This window comes from Bufo bufo, chromosome 3 (genome assembly GCF_905171765.1).
Source record: "Bufo bufo chromosome 3, aBufBuf1.1, whole genome shotgun sequence".
NCBI classification, from domain to species: domain Eukaryota; kingdom Metazoa; phylum Chordata; class Amphibia; order Anura; family Bufonidae; genus Bufo; species Bufo bufo.
The window spans coordinates 600,991,612-601,013,488 of NC_053391.1; the positions used below are offsets into that span (position 1 = coordinate 600,991,612).

General features: G+C 43.2%; 1 protein-coding gene across 1 annotated transcript in view; it reads right to left on the bottom strand.

Moving 5' to 3' along the window:
* Positions 1–21,069, bottom strand: part of TSFM (Ts translation elongation factor, mitochondrial) — a 33,657-nt gene extending 12,588 nt beyond the window's left edge. Inside the window, exons 1-3 of the mRNA XM_040425936.1 lie at positions 20,816–21,069; positions 2,684–2,836; positions 1,553–1,681 (exon numbers count right to left, since the gene is read on the bottom strand). Of these exons, the coding sequence (XP_040281870.1) occupies positions 1,553–1,681; positions 2,684–2,836; positions 20,816–20,848 (315 nt within the window). The 5' untranslated portion in view covers positions 20,849–21,069. The remainder of the gene's footprint in view (positions 1–1,552; positions 1,682–2,683; positions 2,837–20,815) is intronic.
* Between the last annotated feature and the right edge of the window lie 808 nt (positions 21,070–21,877).

Here is a 21,877-nt window from a genome sequence, read left to right on the forward strand (position 1 = left end):
TTCCAGATAGAACAGAAAAACGCATCCATTATTTTGAGCACCAGTTATGATCAGTTTGCATCACTTCTGTCAGAGATTAGTTATTTTTGACAAAAGAAAAAGTCGCATCAAAAACAACTGATCTCTGATGGATGTGACACAAAATGACCCTCAAAATAATGGATTCATTTTTTTAAAACATTTCTCTGTTCTTCTGACGGATCAGGATGCGGACCCATTCATTTCAATGGGTCTGCAAAAAATGCAATGGGTCCGCATCAGTATGTCCGTTCCGTAGCCGAGCAAAAAAAAATAAAAAAATAGAACATGTCTTATTCTTGTCTGTTTTAGGCATTCTTACAATGCATCCGCAAAAAAAACAAAAACAGATGGCATATGGATGTCATCCTTTTTTTTTTTTGTGGATCCGCAATTTGCGTACCGCAAAACACATACGGTCGTGTGCATGTAGCCTTATACAATAATATAGAAAATTCTAAAGGGTTCACAAACTTTCAAGAACTATTGTGTGTGTATATATACAGTGCCTTAAAAAAGTATTCCTAACCCTTGAGCTTTTCCCCTTTTTTTTTTTAAGTTACACCCACAAACTTAAATGTATTCTATTGGGATTTTACGTGATAGACAAACACCAAATAGTAAGTATGTCTGAAGTAAAAAGAAAGCGATACATGGTTTTCAAAATTTTTAATAAATAAAAATCTGGAAAGTGTCTGGTGCATTTGTATTCAGCCCCCCTGGGTCAGTACTTCAAGGACCACCTTTCGCTGCAGTTACAGCTGCGAGTCTTTTGGGGTAGGACTCTACCAGCATTCCTGAGGCTGCAATTTTTGCCCATTCTTCTTTGCAAAATATCTCAGTCAGATTGCATGGAGAGCGTCTGTGAACAGAAATGTTCAAATCTTGCCACAGATTCTCAATGGGATTTAAGACTGGACTGTGACTGGTCCATTCTGCTTTGATCTAAACCATTCCATGGTAGCTCTGGCTGTATGTTTAGGGTCATTGTCCTGCTGGAAGGTGAACCTCCGCCCAGTCTGAAGTCTTTTGCAGCCTCTACCAGGTTTTCCTCCAGGATTGCCCTGTATTTAGCTCCATCTATTTTCCCATCAACTCTGACCAGCTTCCCTGTCCCTGCTGAAGAAAAGCACCCCCACACCATGATACTGCTCCCACCATGTTCCACGGTGGTGATGGTGTGTTCAGGGAGAATACATGCCATAGAGGTCGATTCTATTTACTAATTAGGTGACTTCAAAGGCAATTGGCCACACTGGATTTTATTTAAGGGTATCAGAGTACAGGGGGCTGAATACAAATGCACCCCACACTTTTCAGATTTTTATTTCTAAAAAAATTTGAAAACCATGTATCATTTTCTTTTCACATGACACATACTTGCTACTTTGTGTTGGATTATTTAAACATTTAAAGTTGTGGGTGTAATGTGAAAAATATTGGAAAAGTTCAAGGGGTATGAACACTTTTTCAAAGAATTGCATAAGCATGTATATCATAACGAGTGTTGCGCACAGATGCTTCGATTACTCACTTCCACCATCACTGCTGTGTTGCCTTCCTGTAGAAGACCCACAAGACCCTCTGCCGTCTTTCTTCCTTGTAACTTGGTAGCTTTATTCCATCCTTCTTTCTGTGCTTGCTGGTGGAGCCATGCTTCTGCCTTTATAAAAAATAAATAAAATAAAAAAATCACAGTCAGTATTCAGATACAAGCTGACAGCCCCATACTCCATGGAACAGAAGACATATGGACAAAAATCTGGATTCGAATAATCCAGCACCGCCTCCTCTTACAAATAGCTGATCGGCTGGGATACCGGGTGTCGGACCCCCACCGATCTGATATTGATGACCTAACCTGACGATAGGTCATCAATATTAACGGCTGGACAACCCCTTTAAGGCCTCCTGCACACGAACGTGTGCTTACCGTTGCCGTATTGTGGACCGCATTTGCGGATCCACAATACACGGGCACCGTTCCGTGTGCATTCCGCATCACGGATGGGGACCCATTTACTTCAATAGGTTCACAAATCCAGAGATGCAGAATGGTGCGGAACGGAACCCTATGGGAGCACTACAGAGTGCTTCCGTGGGGTTTCGTCCCGTACTTCCGTTCCGCAAAAAGACAGAACATGTCCTATCTTTTTGCGGAACGGCCGGATCGCGGACCCATTAAACTGAATCGGCCCGCAATGCGCTGCGGCTGCCTCACGGACGGTGTTCGTGCATTGCGGCCCGCAGCACGACCATGGGGCGCACACGCTAGTGTGCAGGAGGCCTAAGTCTAAGGGGCAGACTACTGATTTCAGCATATCTGTCACTATTTTATGCTGCACTCAGTGAGGGTAGCAGAAAAGATGTGCCAGGTTCTCTTTCAGGGGTTAGGCTGGTGTCAAATAGAGAATAAGATGCCTGTATGTAACCTGGAGGAGACACTTTCCTGGGGTCCTGCACTACTGAGATGGTAGAGGAAGGAGCAGTGAGCAGGACAGCGGGGGACACATCTGTTACTACTAGATACTGACAACTGGTAGGATGGGGACCAGTCTCTACAGCGGGGCACGCCGGACTCCTAGACAAAGAGTCATCCAGGTCTGGCTTATGTTATAATGTGAATGCTGGGCTGCAGGGTGAGAAACCTCTCTTTATTCCTTACCTGTTTTGTATCATTGTTGAACTTTTCTAGTGCTTTTTTACAGTTAATAAACGAGTAGCCGGTTTTCTTTCGGAGTCTAACTAAAAGTTCCTTGTCGGCTGCTAGTAACCGGAAACCGGAGTGGATGAGTCCAGCCTGCTGCCTGGAGAAGAGCTGCCAGATACAGAGAGCACAACCAGAATCAATAAATCTCTTGTTTTTCTATACTATAGTTTTATAAAAGATACTTTCAAGGAACTTATCCCGACTACATTATAAATGGCGTCCCAACGAGAAAAAAAAAAAGAAGAAAACTAAGAAAGTGGCCAGTGTGGAGTACCTACAAGTCCAGAGCAATGCTGCGGTATCTACAGCAGGACTTGTAGGGAGCACATCTGCCACCTTGCTGGAGAGGGCACAGTTAAAGGGGTTGTCTCACGTCAGCAAATGGCATTTATCATGTGGAGAAAGTTAATAAAAGCCACTTACTAATGTATTGTGATTGCCCATATTGCCTCCTTTTCTGTCTGGATTCATTTTCCCCTCACATTATACACGGCTCGTATCCAGGGGTTACTGCAGTGCAGATACGAGGTGGCCCGGATGGGAGCTGCTACGTATGTGTGCCTATGGAGAAGCCGGTTATATTTCCCATAGGGTGCAAGCACGACCACTGCTGATGGATTGCAGGGTGGTCGTTACCATGGAAACTAGCAGCGTATAAAGGTGATGGAAAAATGAATCCAGTCAGCAAAGGAAGCAATATGGACAATCACAATATATTAGCAAGTGTCTTGTATTAACCCCTTAACGACTCAGGACGAGAATGCTCGTCCTCAATCGCCGGCACTTAGCGCTCGAGGATGAGCGTTCTCGTCCAGCAGTCGTTCCTCCCCCCGATCAGCAGCAGAGATCCGGCGGTTACTGACAGCCGGATCCCTGCTGCATCCACCAGCATCAGCGATAACGCTGATGCCGGTGGATTAACCCCTCATATGCCACGGTCAGCGCTGACCGCGGCATATGGGAGGTTTGCGCTCCCTCACCTCATGTATCGGGTCCCCGCACTGCTGTGGCGGGGACTCGATGGTTGCCATGGCAGCCCCAAGCCATTCCAAGGCTTGGGGCCTGTCATGTACGGAAGCCTAAGAGGGTCTCCTAGGCAACTGTTAGCGTCTTACAGTGTAAGACACTAACAGTTCAATACAGCAGAATACAGATTTATCGTGCTGCATTGAAACAGGGATCAGACCCTGTCCCATAGTGGGACAAAAAAATTTTTTTATTTTTTTTTTACGTTTCAAGTAAAAAAAAAAAATTAAAAAAAAAAGCACCCTTTTCCAAAAATAAAGTAAAAAAAAAATAGGGAAAAGACATATAGACATATTAGGTATCGTCGCGTCCGTATCGACCAGCTCTATAAACATATCACATGACCTAACCCCTCATATGAACAGCGTAAAAAATAAAAACTGTGCTAAATAAAAAAAAAAATTGTCACCTTACATCACAAAAAGTACAACAGCAAGCGATCAAAAGGGCGTACGCCCACCAAAATAGTACCAATCTAACCGTCACCTCATCCTGCAAAAAATGAGCCCCTACCTGAGACAATCGCCCGAAAAATTAAAAAAAATATGGCTCAGAATATGGAGACACTAAAACTTTTTTTTTTTTGTTTTAAAAAAGCTGTTATTGTGTAAAACTTACATAAATAAAAAAAGTATACATTAGGTATCGCCGCGTCCGTATCGACCGGCTCTATAAAAATTATCACATGACCTAACCCCTCAGGTGAACACAGTAAAAAAATAAAAATAAAAACAGTGCAAAAAAAAAGCAATTTTTTGTCATCTTACATCACAAAAAGTGTAATAGCAAGCGATCAAAAAATCATATGCACCCCAAAATAGTGCTAATCAAACCGTCATCTCATCCCACAAAAAATTAGACCTTACCTAAGATAATCGCCCAAACACTGAAAAAACTATGGCTCTCAGACTATGGAGACACTAAAACATGATTTTTTTTGTTTCAAAAATGAAATTATTGTGTAGAACTTACATAAATAAAAAAATTGTATATATATTAGGTATCGCCGCGTCCATGACAACCTGCTCTATAAAAATACCACATGATCTAACCTGTCAGATGAATGTTGTAAATAACAAAAAAAATAAAAAACGGTGCAAAAAAGCTATTTCTTGTTACCTTGCCTCACAAAAAGTGTAATATAGAGCAACCAAAAATCATATGTACCCTGACCTATTACCAACAAAACTTCCACCCTATCCCGTAGTTTCTAAAATGGGGTCACTTTTTTGGAGTTTCTACTCTAGGGGGGCATCAGGGGGGCTTCAAATGGGACATGGTTTCAAAAAAAACAGTCCAGCAAAATCTGCCTTCCAAAAACCGTATGGCATTCCTTTCCTTCTGCGCCCTGCCGTGTGGCCGTACAGCAGTTTACAACCACATATGGCGTGTTTCTGTAAACTACAGAATCAGGGCCATAAATATTGAGTTTTGTTTGGCTGTTAACCCTTGCTTTGTAAATGGAAAAAAAAATATTAAATTGGAAAATCTGCCAAAAAAGTGAAATTTTGAAATTGTATCTCTATTTTTCATTAACCCCTTAAGGACCGGGCTCATTTTCACCTTAAGGACCAGGCTAATTTTCACCTTAAGGACCAGGCCATTTTTTGCAAATCTGACCAGTGTCACTTTAAGTGCTCATAACTTTAAAACGCTTTGACTTACCCAGGCCGTTCTGAGATTGTTTTTTCGTCACATATTGTACTTCATGACACTGCAATTTTTACCGTAAATTTTGAAAAATTAGCAAATTTCAAATTTTCAGTTTCTCTACCTCTGTAATACATAGTAATACCCCCAAAAATTGTGATGACTTTACATTCCCCATATGTCTACTTCATGCTTGAATTGTTTTGGGAATGATATTTTATTTTTTGGGGATGTTATAAGGCTTAGAAGTTTAGAAGCAAATCTTGAAATTTTTCAGAAATTTACAAAAACTCAATTTTTAGCGACCAGTTCAGGTCTGAAGTCACTTTGCGAGGCTTACATAATAGAAACCACCCAAAAATGACCCCATCTAAGAAACTACACCCCTCAAGGTATTCAAAACTGATTTTGCATACATTGTTAACCCTTTAGGTGTTGCACAAGAGTTATTGGCAAATGGGGAGGAAATTTGAGAATTTCATATTTTTGTCAAATTTTTCATTTTAACCCATTTTTTCCACTAACAAACCAAGGGTTAACAGCCAAACAAGACTGTATCTTTATTGCCCTGACTCTGCCGTTTACAGAAACACCCAATATGTGGCCGTAAACTACTGTACGGCCACACAGCGGGGCGTAGAGTGAAAGGTGCACCATATGGTTTTTGGAAGGCTGATTTTTATGGACTGGTTTTTTGACACCATGTCCCATTTGAAGCCCCCTGATGCACCCCAAGAGGAGAAACTCCCTAAAAGTGACCCCATCTAAGAAACTACACCCCTCAAGGTATTCAAAACTGATTTTACATACGTCGTTAACCCTTTAGGTGTTGCACAAGAGTTATTGGCAAATGGGGATGAAATTTGAGAATTTCATTTTTTTGCCTAATTTTCAATTTTAACCCATTTTTTCCACTAACAAAGCAAGGGTTAACAGCCAAACAAGATTGTATCTTTATTGCCCTGACTCTGCCGTTTACAGAAACACCCCATATGTGGCCGTAAACTACTGTACGGCCACACAGCGGGGCGTAGAGTGAAAGGTGCACCATATGGTTTTTGGAAGGCTGATTTTTATGGACTGGTTTTTTGACACCATGTCCCATTTGAAGCCCCCTGATGCACCCCAAGAGGAGAAACTCCCTAAAAGTGACCCCATCTAAGAAACTACACCCCTCAAGGTATTCAAAACTGATTTTACATACGTCGTTAACCCTTTAGGTGTTGCACAAGAGTTATTGGCAAATGGGGATGAAATTTGAGAATTTCATTTTTTTGCCTAATTTTCAATTTTAACCCATTTTTTCCACTAACAAAGCAAGGGTTAACAGCCAAACAAGATTGTATCTTTATTGCCCTGACTCTGCCGTTTACAGAAACACCCCATATGTGGCCGTAAACTACTGTACGGGCACACAGTAGGGCGTAGAGTGAAAGGTGCGCGGTTTGGTTTTTGGAAGCCAGATTTTGCTGGACTGGTTTTTTGACACCATGTCCCATTTGAAGCCCCCCTGATGCACCCCTAGAGTAGAAACTCCATAAAAGTGACCCCATCTAAGAAACTACACCCCTCAAGCTATTCAAAACTGATTTTACAAACTTTGTTAACCCTTTAGGTGTTGCACAAGATTTAATGGAAAATAGAGACACAATTTCAAAATTTCACATTTTTGGCAGATTTTCCATTTTAATATTTTTTTTCCAGTTACAAAGCAAGGGTTAACAGCCAAACAAAACTCAATATTTATGGCCCTAATTCTGTAGTTTACAGAAACACCCCATATGTGGTCGTAAACCGCTGTACGGGCACACGGCAGGGCGCAGAAGGAAAGGAATTCCATACGGTTTTTGGAAGGCAGGTTTTGCTGGACTGTTTTTTTTGACACCATGTCCCATTTGAAGCCCCCCTGATGCACCCCTAGAGTAGAAACTCCAAAAAAGTGACCCCATTTTAGAAACTACGGGATAGGGTGGCAGTTTTGTTGGTACTAGTTTAGGGTACATATGATTTTTGGTTGCTCTATATTACACTTTTTGTGCAGCAAGGTAACAAGAAATAGCTTTTTTGGCACGTTTTTTTTTTTTGTTATTTACAACATTCATCTGACAGGTTAGATTATGTGGTATTTTTATAGAGCAGGTTGTCGCGGACGCGGCGATACCTAATATGTATACATTTTTTTTTATTTATGTAAGTTTTATACAATAACTTCATTTTTAAAACCAAAAAAATGTTTTAGTGTCTCCATATTCTAAGAGCCATAGTTTTTTCAGTTTTTGGGCGATTATCTTGAGTAGGGTCTCATTTTTTGCGGGATGAGATGACGGTTTGATTGGCACTATTTTGGGGTGCATATGATTTTTTGATCGCTTGCTATTACACTTTTTGTGACGTAAGATGGCAAAAAATGGCTTTTTTTACACTGTTTTTATTTTTATTTTTTTACGGTGGTCATCTGAGGGGTTAGGTCATGTGATATTTTTATAGAGCCGGTCGATACGGACGCGGCGATACCTAATATGTATACTTTTTTTTTATTTATGTAAGTTTTACAGAATGAGTTCATTTTTGAAAAAAAAAAAATCATGTTTTAGTGTCTCCATAGTCTAAGAGCCATAGTTTTTTCAGCTTTTGGGCGATTATCTTGAGTAGGGTCTCATTTTTTGCGGGATGAGATGACGGTTTGATTGGTACTATTTTGGCGTACATGCGACTTTTTTGATCACTTTTATTACTTTTTTTGGGAAGTAAGGTGGGCAAAATTTCAATTTTCTCATAGTTTTTATTTTTTTATTTTTATGGCGTTCACCGTGCGGGGAAAGTAACATGACCATTTTATAGATCAGGTCGTTACGGACGCGGCGATACCTAATATGTGTAGTTTATTTTATTTTTTTAATTTTTATTCAGTGATAAATGTTTTTTTTTTTATCTTAACTTTTTTCACTTTTTTTTACATTTTTGTGACCCAGACCCACTTGGTTCTTGAAGATCCAGTGGGTCTGGTGTCTGTATAATACAGTACAGAACAATATATATTGTTCTGTACTGTATTTTACTTACACTGAACAGATCTGTGCTTTTAGCATAGATCTGTTCAGCACCATGGACAGCAGGACGCCTGAGCAGGCGTCCTGTTGCCATGGGAACCCTCCCCGTCTGCTCAGAACTTCGCAGACGGGGAAGGGTAAGCACGGGGCTGAGGGGGGCTCTCTGGGGGCTCTCTCCCTCTCCATCGGGGGGCTGCAAAGCCACAGCAGCCCCCCGATGGAGAGGGAGGGAGCTCCCTGACCGATGACAGTTAACTTTTTCCATACAGCGGTCCGTACGGACTGCGGTATGGAAAGGGTTAAACGGCTGACATCTGCACAGATGTCAGCCGTTTATACCAGGGTGCCAGCAATGTGCTGGCACCCTGGTATACCCACTAGAAGCCAACGATCGTTCATGGGGAGGCGGGCGGGGGATCGCGATCCCGCCTGCCGCACCGCCCGCCTCCCGCAACGCCCCCACCGCCTGCGACACCCCCCCCCGCACCACCCTCCGGCATAAAATCGTGCAGGGGTGCAGGGGGGGGGTGAAAAATAATGATTTTAGCCACTCTAAAGTTTCTGATCCCCGCGGTCAGGGACCGCGGCGATCAGAAACTGCAAAAAGCGCAGCAAACCGCAGGTCTGAATTGACCTGCGGTTTGCTGCGATCGCCGATACGGGGGGGTCAAATGACCCCCCCCTGCATTGTTACGGGATGCCGGCTGAATGATTTCAGCCGAAATCCCGTTCCAATTAACCCCTGGGGCGCCGGAATACAGATTTTAAGTCAGGACGTACCGGTACGTCCTCGGTCCTTAAGGACTCGGGAAATAGGGCGTACCGGTACGTCCTAGGTCCTTAAGGACTCGGGAAATAGGGCGTACCGGTACGTCCTAGGTCCTTAAGGGGTTAATTCTTGTGGAACACCTAAAGGGTTAACGACGTTTGTAAAATCAGTTTTGAATACCTTGAGGGGTGTAGTTTCTAGAATGGGGTCATTTTTGGGTGGTTTCTATCATGTAAGCTTCACAAAGTGACTTCAGACCTGAACTGGTCCTTAAAAAGTTGGTTTTTGAAAATTTCAGAGAAATTTCAAGATTTACTTCTAAACTTCTAAGCCTTGTAGCGTCCCCAAAAATAAAATGTCATTCTCAAAATGATCCTAACATGAAGAAGACATATGGGAAACGTAAAGTAATAACTATTTTTATAGGTATTAATATGTATTATAGAAGTAGAGAAATTGAAACTTGGAAATTTGCTAATTTTTCCAAATTTTGGTCAAATTTGGTATTTCTTTTTATAAATAAAAATGAATTTTTTTGACTCCATTTTACCAGTGTCATGAAGTACACAATATGTGCCGAAAAAACTATCTCAGAATGGCCTGGATAAGTCAAAGCGTTTTAAAGTTATCACTACATAAAGTGACACTGGTCAGATTTGCAAAAAATTGCCTGGTCCTGAAGGTGAAAATGAGCCCGGTCCTTAAGGGGTTAAAGGGGTTCTGCAGGTTTTTTTAAACTGATGATCTATCCATTTCTGCAGAATGACGAGGGTGAAGCACACAATGGAATGCCCATAGACTATAATAGGAAGTAAACTATGTGATCATTTGCAGGTAAATCTGTGTTATGTAGGAAGTTAACCTCTACCGCAAGTGTTCCCTGGGTAGAGTAGCATATTATAAAGTGAAAATTACCTTGGATCATAACTGTTTTCTATAGAATAACTGAACACAACGTCAAATCTACAGCATCAAATATGTGCAGGATATAGTACGTTTGAATACACCATTAGGATAGGGTCACACTGAGCGCATACGCAGCGTATTTGAGGCTGCAAGATATACACTGCGTATGCGCTAGGAGCAGACACACAGGGCTTTCCCTCCGCGGCCCTGTGTGTGCAGTAAGGTTCGGAGGCGGGCCGAGCGCACCGACGTAACTGTGACGCACGGGGCCACCTCCAAACCTCACTGCCGACACAGCGGAGAAAAGCCCTGTGTGTCTGCTCCTAGCGCATACACAGCGTATTTTTCGCTGCCCAGCACATTTTTCGCAGCGTCAAATATGCTGCGTATGCGCTCAGTGTGACCCTACCCTTAATTTGTAAAAAAAAAAAAAAGCCTCTGAAAAATTAACGAAGCAATCTGTTTGGTTGCTATGGGCAACTGTCAGCTGTTCCTCTATCCACCTCCGGACCGCCTAACGCAGGATTGCGTTCCGGAGGTGGCAGCGCTGCGCAGAGTCACGCATATACGCGTCATCTCGCGAGACGCGAGATTTCGCTCAAAGCCGGCCCGCGCATGCGCATCGCGGGCCGGCAAAATTAAAAGAAGTATTTCGTCACCAGCCTGCCAGCAACGATCATTGGCTGGCAGGCTGGCGATTTTCAAAAAATCCAATCCAAAGTCATATAACAGATCATATTAGTAAATATGATCTGTTATATGGCTTGTCTGCTCCTGTGCTGGTCCTTTTCGTCGGTTGGATCCAGCACAGGAGCAGACTGAACTGTGAGTACACCAAACACTACACCTTAGCCCCAGATCACCCACCTGCACCCCAATTAACCCTTTGATCACCCCTTTGATCGCCCCTGTCAATCACTAGTGAAAGGAAAAAAAGTGATCAGTGTAAACTGTCACTTTTTTTTTTTCACTGGTATTGGCTGTTAGGTTTTAGGGATAGTTTAGGCCCCTTGGTTAGGTAGTTAGCGTCAGTTAGCGCCCACCCCACCGCACCGCAGTCACTTTTATTCGCTGTTTAGCGTATCGCTAATCAGCATTTGTACTTTTATAGTATCTGTAAGTGATCAAAACTGATCACGGTCAGATCTATAATAGTATTAGTGTCACCTTAGCTCGCCCTCCACCCAAAACGCAGTGTTTGCCCGATCAGGCCTGATCGGTCGCCCACACGTGCGTTCACCCACGCCCGCCCCACCGCAGTGACAAAAAATTATTATTTTTTGATCACTGCACATTCATTTTACACGCACTGCGGCGATAAAAAAATCAGTTTTGATATTTTTTATCAACCGCAGCAGCCTCCGGTACTTCGCTAGCCTCCCCTTTGTAAGACAGGTTTGCTTTTTTTCTTGGGTAGTCTCAGGGAATACCCCTAAATTTAGTAGTCCAAAATGTCAAACAGGGGGTATTCTTCTGAAGAGGCCTACAGGATTCTGACCCAGTCGGATGAGGAGTGGGAACCCTCATCTGACGAATCTAGCGGGTCAGAATATGAACCTGTGGAAAGCAGTGGCTCTCTGACCCAAAGTTCGGACGAGGAGGTGGAGGTCCCTGGCAGCACCAGGCGTACCCGGCCCCATGTCGCTAGACCACAGGTTACGCAGGATCCGCTTCAAGAGCAGCAGAGTGGGGCTGTCGCTGCCGGATCACGTGGTGAGGCATACACCAGCAGCGCAGCCCTTCCTGGACCTAGTACCAGCACTGCCGTACAACCTGGTGAAGTAGCGAGCACCAGAAGGGCAGTTGAAGCTGGTACGGTGGCACGTGCAATAGTTACCCCGTCGCAGCCACCGCAAAGACGGGCCCGTAGAGCCCCTAGAGTCCCTGAGGTGCTGGCAAATCCTGATTGGCAGTCACCAACTTCAGCCGCACCAGTAGTTCCCCCTTTCACCGCCCAGTCTGGAGTTCGGGTTGAGACGGCTCAAATCGGTTCGGCCCTGGGATTTTTTGAGCTGTTCTTGACTGCGGAGCTCTTGGACTTAGTCGTGGCAGAGACCAACCAGTATGCCACACAATTTATAACCGCTAACCCGGGAAGCTATTATGCCCAGCCTTTCCGGTGGAAACCAGTCCAAGTTTCCGAGCTTAAAATTTTTTTGGGCCTTCTCCTCAACATGGGCCTGACAAAAAAGCATGAATTGCGGTCATATTGGTCAACGCACCCAATTCATCACATGCCCATGTTCTCTGCTGCTATGTCCAGGACACGATTTGAGACCATCCTACGTTTTCTGCATTTTAGCGACAATACCACCTCCCGTCCCAGAGGCCACCCTGCTTTTGACCGGCTCCACAAAATTCGGCCCCTCATAGACCATTTCAACCTGAAATTTGCAGATTTGTATACCCCTGAGCAAAACATCTGCGTAGACGAGTCCCTAATACATTTTACCGGGCGCCTTGGCTTCAAACAATACATCCCAAGCAAGCGTGCCCGGTATGGGGTCAAATTGTATAAGCTCTGTGAAAGGGCCACAGGCTATACCCACAAATTTCGGATCTATGAGGGAAAAGATCAGACCCTGGAGCCGGTCGGTTGCCCTGACTACCTGGGGAGCAGTGGGAAGACAGTCTGGGACTTGGTGTCACCCTTATTCGGCAAGGGGTACCATCTTTATGTGGACAATTTCTACACAAGTGTGGCCCTCTTTAGGCATTTGTTTCTAGAACGGATTTGCGCCTGTGGCACCATGCGAACTAGTCGCGTGGGCTTCCCCCAACGGCTTGTAACCACCCGTCTTGCAAGGGGGCAGAGGGCTGCCTTGTGTAACGAAGAACTGCTCGCGGTGAAATGGAGAGACAAGCGTGACGTTTACATGCTCTCCTCCATTCACGCAGACACGACAATCCAAATTGAGCGAGCAACCCGTGTCATTGAAAAGCCCCTCTGTGTCCACGACTATAATGCGCTCATGGGAGGGGTGGACTTCAATGACCAGATGTTGTCTCCGTATTTAGTTTCCCGCAGAACCAGACGCTGGTATAAGAAGGTGTCTGTATATTTAATTCAATTGGCGCTCTACAATAGTTTTGTTCTCTACAGTAAGGCTGGGAGAACAGGATCCTTCCTCAAATTCCAGGAAGAGATCATCGAGAACCTCCTTTACCCAGGAGGTTCCGTGGCCCCATCCACCAGTGTAGTTAGCCGTCTACACGAGCGACATTTCCCCAGTGTCGTTCCTGGTACCTCAACCCAACCGTCACCCCGAAAAAGATGTCGTGTCTGTAGCAGGAGTGGAATAAGGCGTGACACCCGCTATTTCTGTCCTGACTGTGCTGACCACCCTGCCCTATGCTATGGAGAGTGTTTCCGGAAGTACCACACACAGGTACACTTAGCATAGGGATCACATCTCACCAGGACAGGCACACAGGGCTATTAGGGCCCATTCACTCACAGCTGCTGCAAACCTCTCCTTTCACCTGGGATAAAGTGCATAATGTACTTCGCCACATCTTTGGGCGATTTGCGCTTTGCACATTGTCCCATGGGGAAGGAGAGGTTTGTTCTATAAAAGGTAAAAAAAACTAAACAAAAAAAAAAATACCGGTAAGTAAAAAAGTTAAATGTTCAGTTAAAAAAGTTTAAAAAAAGTTTCTATGTTCTGTTCAACAGTTAATAAAGTTATTGCTTTGCGGCCTGGTTTTTTCTTTTTTGTTTTGTTTTTTTTACCTTTCAGGTGGACCAACCGATCGACTAGCTGCAGCACTGATGTGCATTCGGACAGAAGCATTGCGCTGCTGTCAGATTACACGCAAGTCGGTGTATGCGGCGCTGCAAGACGAGATTTCTCCTCTGCAGTAAAAGATACGTTTGCCGAGGCATATGAGCTGAGGAGGTGGCGGTGTTCATATACTTTGGCAAACACTTTGTATATATAAAAAAAAAAATCCCGGCAATGATTTATTCATCCACATCGATTGATGTGAATGGAGAAATCTGGTTTGCCAGGGCATACGAGCTGAAGTGGGTATGGATGTTGGGCGGAGCTCCTATGTCCTGGCAGACGCCTTTCCCCTCCTTTTTCTTTTTTTGGCAGAGATTTTTTCATCCACATTGATCGATGCGAATGAAGAAATCTGTGCCGTTCATTTTTTTCTTTCAGCCCAGAGGCTGAACGGAAAAAAAAAATCTCATTACCCGTATGCTCAATATAAGGAGAATAGCAGAAACTCCTAATGCTGGGCATACATGTAATGATTGCGGAGACCCTCAAATGCCAGGGCAGTACAAACACCCCACAAATAACACCATTTTGGAAAGAAGACACCCCAAGGTATTCGCTGAGGGGCATATTGAGTCCATGAAAGATTGAAATTTTTGTCCCAAGTTAGCGGAAAGGGAGACTTTGTGAGAACAAAATCAAAAAAATCAATTTCCGCTAACTTGTGCCAAATTTTTTTTTTTTCAATGAACTCGCCATGCCCCTCATTGAATACCTTGGGGTGTCTTCTTTCCAAAATGGGGTCACATGTGGGGTATTTATACTGCCCTGGCATTTTAGGGGCCCCAAAGCGTGAGAAGAAGTCTGGTATCCAAATGTCTAAAAATGCCCTCCTAAAAGGAATTTGGGCACCTTTGCCCACCTAGGCTGCAAAAAAGTGTCACACATGTGGTATCTCCGTATTCAGCAGAAGTTGGGGAATATGTTTTGGGGTGTCATTTTACATATACCCATGCTGGGTGAGATAAATATCTTGGTCAAATGCCAACTTTGTATAAAAAAAATGGGAAAAGTTGTCTTTTGCCAAGATATTTCTCTCACCCAGCATGGGTATATGTAAAAAGACACCCCAAAACACATTCCCCACCTTCTCCTGAGTACGGAGATACCAGATGTGTGACACTTTTTTGCAGCCTAGGTGGGCAAAGGGGCCCACATTCCAAAGAGCACCTTTCGGATTTCACAGGTCATTTACCTACTTACCAGACATTAGGGCCCCTGGAAAATGCCAGGGCAGTATAACTACCCCACAAGTGACCCCATTTTGGAAAGAAGACACCCCAAGGTATTCCGTGAGGGGCATGGCAAGTTCCTAGAATTTTTTATTTTTTGTCACAAGTTAGTGGAAAATGATGATTTTTTTTTTTTTTTTTTTTTTCATACAAAGTCTCATATTCCACTAACTTGTGACAAAAAATAAAAACTTCCATGAACTCACTATGCCCATCAGCGAATACCTTGGGGTGTCTTCTTTCCAAAATGGGGTCACTTGTGGGGTAGTTATACTGCCCTGGCATTCTAGGGGCCCAAATGTGTGGTAAGGAGTTTGAAATCAAATTCTGAAAAAAATGACCTGTCAAATCCGAAAGGTGCTCTTTGGAATATGGGCCCCTTTGCCCACCTAGGCTGCAAAAAAGTGTCACACATCTGGTATCTCCGTACTCAGGAGAAGGTGGGGAATGTGTTTTGGGGTGTCATTTTACATATACCCATGCTGGGTGAGAGAAATATCTTGGCAAAAGACAACTTTTCCCATTTTTTTATACAAAGTTGGCATTTGACCAAGATATTTATCTCACCCAGCATGGGTATATGTAAAAAGACACCCCAAAACACATTCCTCAACTTCTCCTGAGTACGGGGATACCAGATGTGTGACACTTTTTTGCAGCCTAGGTGGGCAAAGGGGCCCACATTCCAAAGAGCACCTTTTGGATTTCATAGGTCATTTTTTACTGAATTTGATTTCAAACTCCTTACCACACATTTGGGCCCCTAGAATGCCAGGGCAGTATAACTACCCCACAAGTGACCCCATTTTGGAAAGAAGAGACCCCAAGGTATTCGCTGATGGGCATAGTGAGTTCATGGAAGTTTTTATTTTTTGTCACAAGTTAGTGGAATATGAGACTTTGTATGAAAAAAAAAAAAAAAAAAAAAATCATAATTTTCCACTAACTTGTGACAAAAAATAAAAAATTCTAGGAACTCGCCATGCCCCTCACGGAATACCTTGGGGTGTCTTCTTTCCAAAATGGGGTCACTTGTGGGGTAGTTATACTGCCCTGTCATTCTAGGGGCCCAAATGTGTGGTAAGGAGTTTGAAATCAAATTCTGAAAAAAATGACCTGTCAAATCCGAAAGGTGCTCTTTGGAATATGGGCCCCTTTGCCCACCTAGGCTGCAAAAAAGTGTCACACATCTGGTATCTCCGTACTCAGGAGAAGGTGGGGAATGTGTTTTGGGGTGTCATTTTATATATACCCATGCTGGGTGAGATAAATATCTTGGTGAAATGCCAACTTTGTATAAAAAAATGGGAAAAGTTGTCTTTTGCCAAGATATTTCTCTCACCCAGCATGGGTATATATAAAATGACACCCCAAAACACATTCCCCACCTTCTCCTGAGTACGGAGATACCAGATGTGTGACACTTTTTTGCAGCCTAGGTGGGCAAAGGGGCCCATATTCCAAAGAGCACCTTTCGGATTTGACAGGTCATTTTTTTCAGAATTTGATTTCAAACTCCTTACCACACATTTGGGCCCCTAGAATGCCAGGGCAGTATAACTACCCCACAAGTGACCCCATTTTGGAAAGAAGAGACCCCAAGGTATTTCGTTATGGGCATAGTGAGTTCATAGAAGTTTTTATTTTTTGTCACAAGTTAGTGGAATATGAGACTTTGTAAGAAAAAAAAAAAAAAAAAAAAAAATCATCATTTTCCGCTAACTTGTGACAAAAAATAAAAAGTTCTATGAACTCACTATGCCCATCAGCGAATACCTTAGGGTGTGTACTTTCCGAAATGGGGTCATTTGTGGGGTGTTTGTACTGTCTGGGCATTGCAGAACCTCAGGAAACATGACAGGTGCTCAGAAAGTCAGAGCTGCTTCAAAAAGCGGAAATTCACATTTTTGTACCATAGTTTGTAAACGCTATAACTTTTACCCAAACCATTTTTTTTTTACCCAAACATTTTTTTTTTATCAAAGACATGTAGAACTATAAATTTAGAGCAAAATTTCTATATGGATGTCGTTTTTTTTGCAAAATTTTACAACTGAAAGTGAAAAATGTCATTTTTTTGCAAAAAAATCGTTAAATTTCGATTAATAACAAAAAAAGTAAAAATGTCAGCAGCAATGAAATACCACCAAATGAAAGCTCTATTAGTGAGAAGAAAAGGAGGTAAAATTCATTTGGGTGGTAAGTTGCATGACCGAGCAATAAACGGTGAAAGTAGTGTAGGTCAGAAGTGTAAAAAGTGGCCTGGTCTTTCAGGGTGTTTAAGCACTGGGGGCTGAGGTGGCTATACAGATTTTGATAAATCTCCCCCTATGTTTTTAAGTTTATCAATTTGTTGTAACATTGTTCTTGGTTTGTTTACCCTTTTCTCTGACAATGTACTTTGCTACTCCATACACTCCCCTATGGCGCTGCCATTGTTTACCACTGCGTTCTTTTTTGTTTCGGAGTCTCATGTTTTTCCTGCTGGGACAGAAATATCAATGTTTATTTGTATACTTTTTATTTTGCCCCCCCCCCCCACTTCCCATCCCTTCTTAGCTTTTGCCTCCCTCCTATTTTTGATTTCTGTTCTACAAAAAAAAAAAAACTTTCAATAAAAGTTCTGTTGATTGCAAAAAAAAATTAAAGACGGTTATTCAGGAATAAAAAAACAGAGCTTATCGCTTCCAAAAACAGCACCACATCTGTCCTCAGGTTGTGGGTGGTATTCACTTGGCAGAGCTGCAATACCACGCACAACCTGAGGACAGGTGTGGTGCTGTTTCTGGAAGAAAACTGTAGTTTTTCTAATCCTGGATTACCCCTTTAAAGAAAAGTTTTAAATAAAATAAGTATTTACACATTTTCTATAAACTTGTCAGTTTTCATTCTCAGTAATACCAACATGCTATAGGAGTTTCTTCAGTTCCCCCCTACATTTTACGAAAAAAATTCTGCTCAGGAATTACACTTGGAAATTTTGATGCAGCAGAGTCCCATTGCAATCAAAGGGATTCCGCTGCAAAGTGCACACTACAGAATTTCAGCAATGAAGCTTTCCACTGAAATTTCTCTGTCGAAAGAATGAACATGTTCATTCTTTCAGCGGAATATTGAGCGGAATGCACTGCCAGCTATAGGGAACGGCAATGGCTGCACTGCTCATGCACCGACTAAATCAGTTGGGGCGGGACGCATTTGGAATTTCTGAACTGAATTTCGTAGTGTGCATGGACCCGTAGTTGTCCCCATGTATCCTCCACCCCAAAATCAGAGCCCATTCCTAGTCCTGGGCCTATAGTTGATGAGGGGGAGGAAAGCTGTTGTGTCTTTAGTTCAAAAATTCAATTTCCATTATTCTCTAGGGTTATTCCACTTCCCATTATACCCTTTGAATCCCCTTTCATATCCACTTTATTATTTCCCACTGAACTTGGAGATTATGTCTGCTAAAGATTTATTTGATATGTTGAATGGTTCACACTCCAAATCACATTTTACTTCCCATTATACTGTACTCGCATTCCATTCTGTCATTCACATGTTATTCCATAGAAAACAGCTTTAATCCCAGATAGTTTTAAATTTACAATGTGCTACTCTACCCAGGGAACACTTGCGGTAAAGGTTAATTTCCTACATAACACAGATTTACCTGCAAATGAACTCATAGTTTACTTCCCATTATAGTCTATGGGAAGAGAGATTTACTTGATATGTTAAATGGTTCAGACACCAAGTCACGTTTTACTACCCATTATAGTCTATGGGCATTTAATTATGTCACTCACCTTTGCTTTCATTAGAAAACAGTTATAATCCAAGGTAATTTTCATTTTACAATATGCTACTCTACCCAGGGAACATTTGCGGTAAAGGTTAAAGGGTTTCTGTCACCCCGCAAAACTCTTTTTTTTTTTTTTGGATAGTTAGATTGCTCATAGTGCGATATAGCAGAATATAATGCTCTTACTTACTTTCATGCGGCCGATTCTTTATAAAACGAACTTTTATAATATGTAAATGAGGTCTCTACCAGCAAGTAGGGCGTCTACTTGCTGGTAGCTGCTGCAGAAATCCGCCCCCTCGCCGTGTTGATTGACAGGGCCAGCCGTGATCTCCTCCTCCGGCCGGCCCTGTCAGTAATTCAAAAATCGCGCGCCTCGCGTCATTCGGTGCAGGCGCTCTGAAATGAGGAGGCTCGTATCCTCAGCACTCCCTCAGTGCGCCTGCGCCGATGACGTCTTCTCTTTCGGTGATGTCATCGGCGCAGGCGCACTGAGGGAGTGCTGAGGAGACGAGCCTCCTCATCTCAGAGCGCCTGCGCCGAATGACGCGAGGCGCGCGATTTTTGAATTACTGACAGGGCCGGCCGGAGGAGGAGATCACAGCTGGCCCTGTCAATCAACACGGCGAGGGGGCGGATTTCTGCAGCAGCTACCAGCAAGTAGACGCCCTACTTGCTGGTAGAGACCTCATTTACATATTATAAAAGTTCGTTTTATAAAGAATCGGCCGCATAAAGTAAGTAAGAGCATTATATTCTGCTATATCGCACTATGAGCAATCTAACTATCCAAAAAAAAAAATAATGAGTTTTGCAGGGTGACAGAAACCCTTTAATGTCCTAAATAACACAGATTCACCTGAAAATTAGCTCATAGTTTACTTCCCATTAAAGTCTATGGGCATTCCATTGTGTCATTCCTCTTGTCATTTCATACAAACCAATGATAATCCCACTTAATCTCAATTTTAAATAATCCCACTGAACTTGAAGAGTAAGCCTGCTAAAGATTTATTTGATATGTTGAATGGTTCAGACACCAAGTCACGTTTTACTTCCCATTACAGTCTATGGGCATAATATTGCTAAACAACACAGATTAACCTACAAATAAAATCATATTTTACTTCCCATTATAGTCTATGGGCATTCCATTGTGTGCTTCACACTTGTCATTCCATAGAAAATAATGGTAATCCCACCTAATCTCAATTTATATCAATGCTACTGTGTTCGGATAGTATGCCTGCTAAAGATTTATTTGATGTGTCATATGCTTCTCGTCTCCATGGCCCATCTTTCTTCCCATTATACTCTATGGGCATTCCATTGTGCTATTCACCTGTCATTCCATAGAAAACAGGAAAAATCCAAAGTTATTTCAATTGTATAAGATGTTACTATACACGGGGAAGATCTGTGGTAAAGGATAAGATGATATTTTTTTCAGATTTGCCTATAAATTATCTGATACTTTGCTTCCCATTATAGTCTATGGGCATTCCGTTCCGTCATTCCTTTTAGTAGGTCCCTGTGAATTCACCCTGACGAGGACTGCTTTTCTTCTTGCAAGGATCGGCATAAAATACAATTTTCTGTTCTAGGCCCCCAAGCACTACAGATCTTAGAATACCCTGTGCAGGCAGAGAGGGGGGGTGGGTGGATGACGTCATATTCTATGCCTGATGATGTCATTCTCCTTCCTGCTGACATCAATATAACACACAGAACACAGTGGTTTCATCATGCTGCCTTAAAAATAATAATAATCCTGCAGCCCTCCCATCACACGTGTAGCCTCATTTACACCAGAAACATAACCTCTCCTCTGCCGCAAGAAAACCGCAGCCCCGACTGTGTTCACACAACACACGTGTCTAACCTTGGAGCGCAGGAATCCTGACAGCGCAGCCATACTGCTCTACTATGAATGACAGGGCGCGGGGAGATGACGTCACACCCTCTAGTGTTCGCACTCCCGGAAAATACTCTGCTCTTGCGGGTCACCTCAGCCGCCATTTTGCTGAAGCGCCTGCGCCTAGTAGAAAGCCTTCCAGGGCGCCCAGAGAGACTAGTCAGTGATGAGAGACGGTGGAGAAGGAGACTGGAGGCGTCTAGAGCCACAGCTATCCTCAGGGCAGTGACGAGCTACCCCCCCTTATAAAGGGAACAGTTTCCTATGGAGGTGCTGCCCCTTGTGGTCAGACCTGGTATAGAGCAAGAACCTACTCCATGTAGAGGAGAGCTATGTCCCATCCTATCACAGGACCCCTCCAGAGCTGGATGGATTTTTGGGCACTTTTCGCTTGGCTTCTGCACCAAGATCTGAATGTTACTGACGGATTTTGTCTGAGATCTTGACGCATTTGTCGCAGATCTCACCCGTTACATTGCAAAGTGTGAAAACTGCACGACATACCACACAAATGATGTTACACACTTCAAAATCCGCTCCACAGTCAATTTCCACACCGAGTTTGATAATCTCCTCCACTTTGCTGCATTGAGCTGCAAATTTTCCACACAAAATGCACCTGTAAGGTCTCATGCACACGACCGTTGTTTTGGTCCGCATCCAAGCCGCCGTTCTTGCGGTTTGGATGCGGACCCATTCACTTCAATGGGGCCGCAAAAGATGGGGACAGCACTCCATGTACTGTCCGCATCCATTGCTCCGTTCTGTGGGCCGCAAAAAGAATATAACCTGTCCTATTCTTGTCCGTTTTGCAGACAAGAATAGGCAGTTATATCAATGGCTGTCCGTGCCATTCCGCAAATTGCAGAACGCACACGGACGCCATCCGTGTTTTGCGGACCGCAAAACACACAACGGTCATGTGCATGAGGCCTAATACGCACTGTGCACTTACTTATACCTTTACGATGATGTAACGCAGTGTTCTGCAGCATTTTTCACAGTGCTTTTAGAGGGAGATTTATCAAA